Genomic DNA, 10,798 nt, shown 5'->3' with positions numbered 1-10,798 from the left:
ACAAGCAGCCATCTAGCTTGGAAGCAACAAAGCCCACAGAGAAGAAGCACACAGCCTAAGTGAATACAAGGTGTTGAATGGACAAGGTAGCAGACACCAAAGAACAGAAACCATCATTGTGTGATCACCTTCCTCATAAACGCTGAAGACGAATGTGTGCATAAGTAAGTGTGGTGAAGAAGGCTGATTGTGCCCGGCTATTGAGAGACATAGCGTCTGGGGACTTAAAGGCTTGAAAATAAACAAGAGGCCATCTAGCCCAGAAGCAACAAAGCCCACTTGGAAGCAGCACACCAACATGTGTGATCATGAAGGGCCAAGGGGACCAGGTTTCAAACAACAAAGGTGGGGGGGGGGGGAAATCACATCACCATGAATGAGGGGAGTGCGTGATGGGGACCCAATGCCCATCGGTAGACAGCTGGACATCCCTCGCAGAGGGGTAGTGGGGAGGAGATGAGTCACTCAGGGTTCAGTGTAGCAACAATGAAACTCAAAACCTTCCTCTAGTTCTTGAACGCTTCCTCCCCCCCCCTCCAATTATCATGATCCCAAATCTACCTTGTGGACCTGGTGAGACCAGAGGATGCACAGCGGTGCAGTAGGGATCTGGAAACACAGGGAATCTAGGATGGATGAACCCCTCAGGACCAGCGGTAAGAGTGGCGACACCGTGAGGGAAGGGAGTGTAGAAAGGGAGAACCGATCTCAGGGATCTACATGTAACCTTCTCTCTGGGGGATGGGCAACAGGAAGGTGGGTGAGGAGAGACGCTGGGCAGTGTAAGATAAGATAAAATAATAATTTATAAATTATTAAGGGTTCATGAGGGAGGAGGGAGGAGGGAGGAAGGGGGAAGGGGAGGGGAAAAGGGAAAAAGAGCTGATTCCAGGAACCCAAGTGGAAGGCAAATTTTGAGAATGATGAGGGAAACAAATGTTTAGGGGTGCTTTACTCAATTGATCTATGTATAGATTGTGATAAGAGTTGTATGAGCCCCAATAAAATGATTTATTAAAAAAAGAAAGAAATCTCCTCAGCCAGATAGCCTATTTCATCCCTAACAAGTTGTACCTCCCACCAGATATCTGAACATGATTCAGACAGATTATTTGCTACTGCATAAAAACCACCATTCCTCCATTGTCATGTGATAGCTTTATCATTTTGTTCCCCAAAGCACATGCAGTGCCTACCTTTCTAGGAAGTTTGTGTTTATCTGTTTGCTGGCAGCCTATGTATTTTCTAAGACTAGAAATTTCTCTGTAGCTTTTATCACTTCCATCTGAGGAATTGTCTTAATTCCACCAATAGTCTCTTCACACAGTCCAGGCGTTACTGTTAGACATCTTAAAACACAACGACCTCTACTCAATACTCAATCCCAAAACTGCTTCACACGTAAGGTGTTTATTACAGAAACGTCCTACTCCTGTTACCAAGTTCGCTCTTAGGTATCTAGAGTGGCTGTAACAGAAATACCACAAATGAATGGCTTTAGTGAGCGAAAATTTATTTTCTCCTAGCTTAGGAAGCTAGAAATGCCAATTCAGGGTGCAAGTTTTGGGGGAAAGCTGTCTCGCTCTGTTGTTTCTGACAGAAGCTCCTAATCTCGTGGAACTTCTGCACCTAGGCAATCTTCATGTGCTTTGGTATCTTTCATTCCCAACACTACTCTGCTTGCTTGCTTAATCTCTTTTTATGTCACAAATGAAATTGACTCGAGATAAACTTATATTAATTTTGCTTCGTTAACATAACAAAGGCAACCCATTTCCAAAATGACCACAGACATAGAAGTAAGGATTTGCAACACATATAGGTTGTTGCTGTAGTTGTTGTTAGGTGCCATAGAGTTGGTGTTGACCCTAAGAACAACACAGCGAAACACTGTCCGGTCCTGCACCATTCTCACAATTGTTCCTATGTTCCAGCCCCTGGCTGCAGCTACTGTGTCAAGTCATCTCCCGAGGGCCTTCCTGGTTTCCATTGCTGTATTGCTGTCTACTTTTGATGTCCTTATCCACAGACTGGTGTGTCCTGCCAAGATGTCCAAAGTATGTATAAGGAAGATTTGCCATCAGCAGTGTTACATAATTTCATGTCAACTTCATAAATAGGTTATAGGAGTGGAAACTTGCCTGTCAATCAGGTCACAGCCTGATTGATGCCTCCTTATGGGCATAGACTTCTCATGAGAATTCTGAGTTTCCTCTCTTCCACCATGGAGGTGGGACACTCTCTGCTTTCCCTTCCTTTTGACAAGAGACATGGAGCCACGCTGATGGCAACCAGAGCCCTGGAGATGCTTCCCCCACCACTGGATCCACAGGACTTTCCACCCAACGGCCTGTGATTTTCTTGCATTTGGCATCATTGCATGTGCTGTGTGAATCTGAAGAGGAATTCATGGGCTGATATCTGACTGATTGGTGAATATCGAAATCATGGACTTGATCTGGACTAGGCTGGGGTGTTTTCTGAATATATAATTACTCATTGATATAAAGCTCTTTCCTATACATATGTGAGTGTCCCTGGATTTGTTTCTCTAGTCCACCTGGATGAACACACCATCCTTGCTTCTAAGTAAAATTCTGACCATACTTCTTCCAAGACAGCTTGCATGTCCTTTTGGCAGTCTGTGGTACTTCAAGATTCTTCACAGCACCACATTCCAGCACATTGATTCTTCTTCAGTCTTCCTTATTCAACGCTTTTAAGTGGTGGGACATAGCTCAACCCATAAAAATCATATTACTTACTGATTCACTAGTGAGGACTTTTGTTTTCTTTAGGCTGAGGAGTGTGGGGGAAAGATGAGGCTGTCTGGACTCTTAAAAGTTTACAGTCTCAGAAATTCTATGTGGGGCTGAAATCAGTTAGACTAGCCTCAGTGGCAGAGGCTTTCAGTTAAGGTGTAAGGCACACTGAAGTCTGAAGCCTTATGCTCATCACTAAATGCTTCAAGTTTGCTTTACAAGTAAGCTTCTGTCAAGAGGGACCAGTCTTCAACCCAGTGCCCCAAGAGATGAATGCAACATGCCGGCGTGGAGTAGGAATCAGTGGAGAGGCCTGGGGGCTGGCCCCAATCCCAACTACTAAGTAGATACCTGCCCCTCCCCCAGAAGAATTTATTTCAAAGGACAGCATCGAATCTGCAGCTCCGGGAGAGGGACATATCTGATCGGAGAACACAGAAGAGGATGAAGAGGGGTGATGGGGGAGAGTGGAGCACATCCTGGCCCACCAGGCCTTGAGGACGATGATCCCAATTAGAGCAGCCAGTCCACAGAAAGGACCACATGGCCGGCCCCACTATGAGACATGACACCCCTCAATGACCCATAGCCCTATAGGGGACAACACCGGAGACACAGTGTGGGAATTGCACCCAATCTGATCCCGCCACACCGAGACAAAACACTAACAGGGTGCAACAGAACAGCAAGGGAGTGGAGCGGCGAGGTCCCCAGGGAATGCTGAAGGTAGACTTTGGGGCCAGGGCATGGTGCCCCAACAGACTGGACTGGAAAACACTCCTAAAGGCCAGCAAACGATCCTTGAACTAACTACAAGCTTTTCTTTCTCGTTGTGTTCTGTTTTTTTTTTTTTCCATTGGTTTGTTGTACATTGTTGCTTGGTTTTGCTCTCTCTTGTTTTTGTGCACGTTATTATCTCCACGGGTCTATGTAAATAAGATAGGCTGGATGAACAGTCTGGAGGAGAAAACAACGGGATCGATAGTTCTGCGGGGGGGGCATGGGAGAGGAGGAGGGGAGAGGAAAGGTAGTGGTGTTAACAAACCCAGGGACAAGGGAACAGCAAGTGATCCAAATAGGGGGTGAGGAGGGTGTGGGAGGCCTGGTAGGGCATGATCAAGGGTAATGTAACCAAGAAGAATTGCTGAAACCCTGGTGGGAATTTGAGCATAATAGTGGGACAGGAAGAAAGTCCAGGGAAATAGAGGAAAGAGCTGGGAGGCAAAGGACATTTATAGAGGTCTAGATAAAGACATGTACATATGCAATTATATTTATATATGCAGTTGGGGAAATAGATCTATGTGCATATATTTATAGGTTTAGTATTAAGATAGCAGATGGACATTAGGCCTCCACTCAAGTACTCCCTCAAGGCAAGAATACTTTCTTCTATTAAATTGGCATTCTGTGATGCTCACCTTCCTGATACAAACGCTGAAGACAAAGCAGATGAATAAGCAAATGTGAAGAAAGCTGATGGTGCCTGGCTACCAAAAGATATAGCATCAGGGGTCTGAAAGGCTTGAAGGTAAACAAGCGGCTATCTATCTAAGAAGCAACAAAGCCCACACGGAAGAAGCACACCAGCTTGTACAATCAAGAGGTGTCGAAGGTATCAGGCATCATCAGAACAAAAAATCTTACCATAGTGAATGAGCGGGGGAGTGTGGAGTGGAGACCCAAAGTCCATTTGTGGGCCACTGGATATCCCCTTACAGAAGGTCTTGGGGAGGAGACGAGCCAGTCATGGTGCGATGTAGCAATGATAAAAAATACAACTTTCCTCTAGTTCCTAAATGCTTCCTCCACCCCCAACCCCCGCCCCAACTATCATGCATGATTCCAATTCTACCTTGCAAGTCTGGCTAGACCAGATGATGTACACTGGTACAGATAGGAACTGGAAACACAGGGAATCCAGGGCAGATGATTCCTTCAGGACCAGGAGTGTGAGTGGTGATGCTGGGAGGATAGAGGGAGCATAGGTTGGAAAGGGGGAACCGATTACAAAAACTACATGTGACCTCCTCCCTTGGGGACAGACAACAGAAAAGTAGGGAAGGGAGACATCTGTCAGTGTAAGACATAGAAGTAAGGATTAACAACACATTTTAGGTGGTTGTTGGTGTGAGTGTTGTTGAAGACTCTTCTTCCTCTTCTTCTTTTTAAACATTTCATTAGGGGCTCATACAACTCTTATCACAATCCGTACATACATCAATTGTGTAAAGTACATCTGTACATTCATTGCCCTCATCATTCTCCAAGCATTTGCTCTCCATTTAAGCCCTTTGCATCAGGTCCTCTCTTTTTTTCCCCACCCTCCCCACTCCCCACTCCCTCATGAGCACTTGATAATTTATAAATTATTATTTTGTCACATCTTTCCCTGTCCAACGTCTCCCTCCTCCAGGGAGGAGGTCACATGTACATGCTTGTAATCGGCTCCCTCTTTCCAACACACTCTCCCTCTACCCTCCCAGTATCACCACTCACACTCCTGGTCCTGAAGGTATCATTCGCCCTGTTTCCAGTGACTCCAGTTTCTATCTGCACCAGTGTACATCCTCTGCTCTATCCAGACTTGCAAGGTAGAATTTGGATCATGATAGTGGTGGGGAGGGGGGTAGAGGAAGCATTTAAGAACTAGAGGAAAGCTGTATTCTTCATCGGTGCTACGTCGCACCCTGACTGACTCATCTCCTACCCTAGACCCCTCTGCAAGGGAATCTCCAGTGGCCAACAAATGAGCTTTGGGTCTCCACTCTGCACTTCCCCCTTCATTCACTGCGGTAAGATTTTTTTGTTCTGATGATGCCTTATACCTGATCCCTTAGACACCTTGTGATCGCACAGGCTGGTGTGTGTCTTCCATGTGGGCTTTGTTGCTTCTGAGCTAGATGGCTGCTTGTTTAACTTAAAGCCTTTAAGACCCCAGATGCTATCTCTTTTGATAGCCAGGGACCATCAGCTTTCTTCGCCACATTTGCTTATGCACCCGTTTGTCCTCGGCGATCGTATCATGGAGGTGTGCACTCAATGATATGATATTTTGTTCTTTGATGCCTGATAACTGATCCCTTCAGAACCATGTGATCACACTGGCTGCTGTGTTCTTCCATGTGGGCTTTGTTGCTTCTGAGCTAGATGGCCACTTGTTTATCTTCAAACCTTTAAGACCCCAGACGCTATCTCTTTTGATAGTCGGGCACCATCAGCTTTCTTCACCACATTTTTCTTGTTCATTCGCTTTGTCTTCAGCAGTTGTGTCGGGACAGTGAGCATCATAGAATGCCAATTGAACAGAAGAAAGTATTCATGCATTGAGGGAGTGCTTGAGTAGAGGCCCAAGGTCCTTCCACCACCTTAATACTAAACCTATAAATATAGGCACATAGATCTATTTCCCCATCGTATATATTTGCATATGTACATGTCTTTGTCTAAGCCTCTATAAATGCCCTTTACCTCCCAGCTCTTTCCTCTGTTTCCCTTGACTTTCCTCCTGTCCCACTATCATGCTCTGTCGCCACCTGGGTTTCAGCAATACCTCTTCGTTACCTTATCCTTGATCATTCAGCTTTCTTCACCACATTTGCTTATTCACCCGCTTTGTCTTCAGCGGTTGTCAGGAGGGTGAGCATCATAGAATGCCAATTTAATAGAAGAAAGTATTCTTGCATTGAGGGAGTACTTGCTTCCTCTTCTTCTTTCCGCCCGATTTCAAACCCTGGTCATCTTTGGAGTGCCAATCTGATCTCACACTGCTCAGTCTAGACAGTCACGCAAGACATCAGCATCGCGTTCTTGCCTTTCTCATCACCATTGAGCTGGTGACTGAGTCAGTGGTAGCCCAGCTCCCTGGGTCATCAGTGTCCACTGACCCTGCTCTATTCTCCACTGGTAACTGGTACCTCAAGATCTATCCTAATGAAAACTGACCGTGCAGTTCAAGGCAAATATAGCATAGTCTAGTATTTAAGTACAATTCTTTATATGTATATTTAATATGAGTATTAAATATATTTTCTGTCCTTAAATTCCAAGATCTAATATGTGAAAGTCTACATTGGAGCTAGGGATAAATGGATTTAGCATATCTAAGGTACATACCATATCTACTGAGTGGCAAAGGAACTTGTTAAAAATCTACTGCCGTAAAATAAGGCTAAATGAAAAAATAAAAACCTTGATATTTCTCCAATAAAGCCATTCATACTTTGTCTCCTTATTTAAAACAACTTGCGATTTTTTGCTTACCTGAGCTCCTGGAACACATGCAGCTGCTGGTGAGAAACTTGAAACGTTTTGTGTTTCTCTCTTTCATAGTGGTGGACCCCACAGAAATGTTAGGGCTGGTGGAGCCTGTGACCTGTGCTAATTTTGAAGCTCTCTACTGCTCTCCTTCCAACATAGCAGAACGAATTGGCTAAGGGTCCAGGGTTTGGGCCTAAGAACCTACGTGTGTGTCGTGATCCTGTCACCCAGCAGCATGATCTGACCAAGCACCGTTTCCATTTTGAAAAGGGCATGGAAAGTACCTGGCACACAGTCCACCCTCCATAAGTAAGGTTTACTATGAGTCGCAGAGCCAGGATGACAACATACCTTGTCTGGGTTCATACAAGAGCTTTCCCATGGTCTCCCTGGCTCAAGAGTGCTCCCTTTGTAAGCTTTCCCCTTTCTACTACCGCTGGAATGATTTCCCACAAACTGAAGTGGGAAGGTTGCTCTCCTGTCGGAACCCCTCGAACACACTCAGGGCAGCCTTGTGATGGATCTGTGACATTCACCACAAGGATCTCCATGTTCTGAGCTGCGATCTCCTTCCTTGCCAGCCGTCATCCCTCAGCCACACTGCACTGCAAACACAACACACTCTTGGCCCTTCTCTGCAGCGCCAGAGCTTTGTCCTCGCTGAAGGCAGTTTCCTCTTCCTGGCAGTCCCATCACCGCACACAAGTGCGCATCGCGCACCAGATGGACAGCCAACAGGAAGAACCACCGGCAAAAGAGTTCTTTGACATCGTCTTTCCTGGGCTCAGAGATGGCGTCCGGCGCCCCGTGGGGGTGGGGGGACCTGCAGAGGGGGCAGCATTTAGGATGCTAGTGCTAGCCTGTGTCCACTCCTGTCCACCTGGGTGCGCTTCCCCTTTGCCACCGGTCATTCAGAGTGCCGTTGGGAAAGGGACAAAGGAGAGGTGGGCGCAGCGACCTGGAGAACCTGCCAGCCGAGGGAAAGTATTCGATGGGGGCCCGGGCACGGGAAAGCCGCTCTAAATGGCAGGGGATGACGCGAGCTTTAAACAATGTGTTCCCCCTTCTCCATTGTGACGTCCCCTGTGCCATCCCTTCCAAGGGCCCACTGCGCCCCACCGCACCCTCCTTTCTTTCATTCTGGCGCGCTCTGCCCTCGTTTCTCCCACGTGCGCCCAACGGAACTGCTCAGAACACCCGCCTAGTGCCCAGGAAGGCAGCTGGACCAAGACCCCAGAGCCTCGGACCGAGGTCCCCAAACCCTGCAGGGAGAGAGGCTCCCACGCCCTGGCAACTGTCTTTGGCAGTTAGGCACGCGGAGGCCTAGCATTGGGGCGCTGGGCCATGAAGGCGGGGAGGACCGCCCCCTCCCCAGGCCCCTGCCTCCCAGTGCTAGTCCTGGCCGGGCTCCTGGCTGACGCTCTTGGCCAGGAGGTAGATTTCCAGCCCGAGTGGGGCTTTGACTCCTACGAAATCACCACCCCCAAGAAGCTGGGCCTCAGCACAGAAGGGCCCAGAGTGGCCAGGCAGGAGTTTTACCTGCTGAAGGTGAAAGGCAAGAACCGCGTCCTCCAGCTGCGGCCCAAGAGGTTTCTGTTGCCCAGACACCTGCGGGTGTTCTCCTTCACGGAGCAGGGGGAGCTCACGGAGGACCACCCTTACCTGCCGCCGGGCTGCAACTACGCGGGCGCCGTGGAGGAGGCTCCGGAGTCGGAAGCGATTTTCAGTACGTGCATGGGGGGGCTCCGGGGCATCTTGAAAATCGAAGAGGACCTCTACCAAGTGGAGCCCCTCAAGGACTCGTCTACGTTTGAGCACGTCGTGTATCTCCTGAATAAGGAGTACTTGAGCAATTGGACCTGCGGCTTAACCGATGACGACATCGAGCGGCAGATGCCCCAGGACGAGCACATGGCGCGGGTCAGGCCGTTCACTGGATTCTATGAGCACCCGAGGTACATGGAACTGTTAATGCTGTTTAATCGGGATCGATACTTGTTTGTGAAGTCGAATGCTTCGCAGATTCTGAGTGATTCCCTTCTCATCACTGGCATTTTGGACACCTACGTTCACGAGCTCATCTTGAGGATAAGCCTACAAGCGATTGAAATATGGACAGATGGAGACAAAATTAAGACCGACTATAAGGACTTAGCTTACGTTGCAAATGAGTTTGCAATCTACAGACTCCAACACCTTTATAAACGGATTCAAAGTGATTGGGCACATTTGTTTATCCAAAAAAGGCATCCTGATGCGTACGGAATGTCTCTGGGAGGAACGTGTACTGTGTATTCAGGATCCACCGTTTCATTTCCTGACGTGAATATCCTGGGACCTGCCACGTGGACAGCTCATGAAGTAGGCCACAGTTTCAGAATGTTCCATGACAACAAGTACTGTCACTGTAAAGGTAGATACAGCTGCATCATGGGCACCGGGCGCAGTGGGTTCAGTAACTGCAGTAAAGCTGATTATTTTTTAGCCTTAAGTGCAGGACTAACTTGTATGACTAATATCCCAATAATAAATTATATGCCGGATACCTGTGGAAACGGAATTGTGGAAGGGGATGAGGAATGTGATTGTGGCACAAAAGGAGACTGTGAGATAGACGCGTGCTGCCAACCGGGTTGTAAATTGAAGCCTGGTGTCAACTGCAGCATTGGTGTTTGCTGTCATGAGTGCCAGTTTCGTCCATCTGGATATGTATGTAGGCAGCCAGAAAATGAATGTGACCTTGCAGAGTATTGCAATGGGACCTCCCATTTATGCCCAAGGGACACTTATAAGCAGGATGGGACCCCTTGCAAATACGAAGCCCACTGCTTTAGGAAGGGGTGTCGATCCCGGCTTATGCAGTGCCAACGAATTTTTGGACCTTATGCCAAGGACGCTCCTATTCAGTGCTACCAAGCAGCGAATTCGGAGGGTGACCAATTTGGTAATTGTGAAATTGAGAAAGTTAGAATATATAAGAAGTGTGAGATCAAAAATGCATTATGTGGCCGAATACAGTGTATCAACGTCGGATTGGTCCCTGATATGCCAGATCATAGTTCAATCATCATCACTCACCTGAAGAAGGAAAATCTCGTGTGTTGGGGCATAGGCTACCATGAAGCAATGAGACCCTTGGGGATACCTGACCTGGGGGAGATACGCGATGGCACCAACTGTGGCCAGAACCAGATCTGTGCCAACAGAACTTGTGTGAGTGACTTGTTTGTGAAATACGACTGCTTGCCTGAGAAGTGCAACCACCGAGGAGTCTGCAACAATAAAAGGAACTGCCACTGCATGTACGGCTGGGCCCCTCCCTTCTGTGAGGAAGAAGGATATGGAGGAAGCATTGACAGTGGGCCTCCAGGACCGCTACTTCTTGCAGAGGTAATGGCCTCGTCCACGCATGTTGTGACCATAATATTCTTACGCCTTGTTTTCTTATTTTTCTCTATGGTTGCCGTGTTTTTCTTGCGAGAGAAACTCGAAAAGAAGGAAGCACCCCCAGGTATCAGTAAAGATGGAAACCCCATAGAAACCTGAAACCCAACACATATCATCAGGATCATTTCTGGAACAAGCTTATCACATCCAAATGCTGTTTTGTACTTCGACGACTCTTTTCCTTATCTTTAATCTATATCATTTTCTTGCAAGTTTTGGTCAGCAAATAAATGATATCCTTGTTCTGGAAATAAGTCCACGCATTTTTTTATGAAAAAGTCTCATTTGGCTCCTCAGTGCAGGATCAAATTATGGGTATCCTCAGAAGG

At 47.3% G+C, this 10,798-nt stretch overlaps 1 protein-coding gene across 1 annotated transcript; it reads left to right on the top strand.

Moving 5' to 3' along the window:
* Nucleotides 1-8,366: 8,366 nt before the first annotated feature.
* LOC142437307 (disintegrin and metalloproteinase domain-containing protein 30-like) lies at nt 8,367-10,568 on the top strand. Its single transcript, XM_075540526.1, has one exon. The coding sequence runs from the start codon at nt 8,367-8,369 to the stop codon at nt 10,566-10,568; it is 2,202 nt and encodes a 733-aa protein (XP_075396641.1).
* The last annotated feature ends 230 nt before the right edge of the window (nt 10,569-10,798 follow it).

Source organism: Tenrec ecaudatus, chromosome 1, assembly GCF_050624435.1.
Source record: "Tenrec ecaudatus isolate mTenEca1 chromosome 1, mTenEca1.hap1, whole genome shotgun sequence".
NCBI classification, from domain to species: Eukaryota; Metazoa; Chordata; class Mammalia; order Afrosoricida; family Tenrecidae; genus Tenrec; species Tenrec ecaudatus.
The sequence above is the reverse complement of the archived record's forward strand: the minus strand, read 5'-3'. Positions and strand labels throughout refer to the sequence as shown.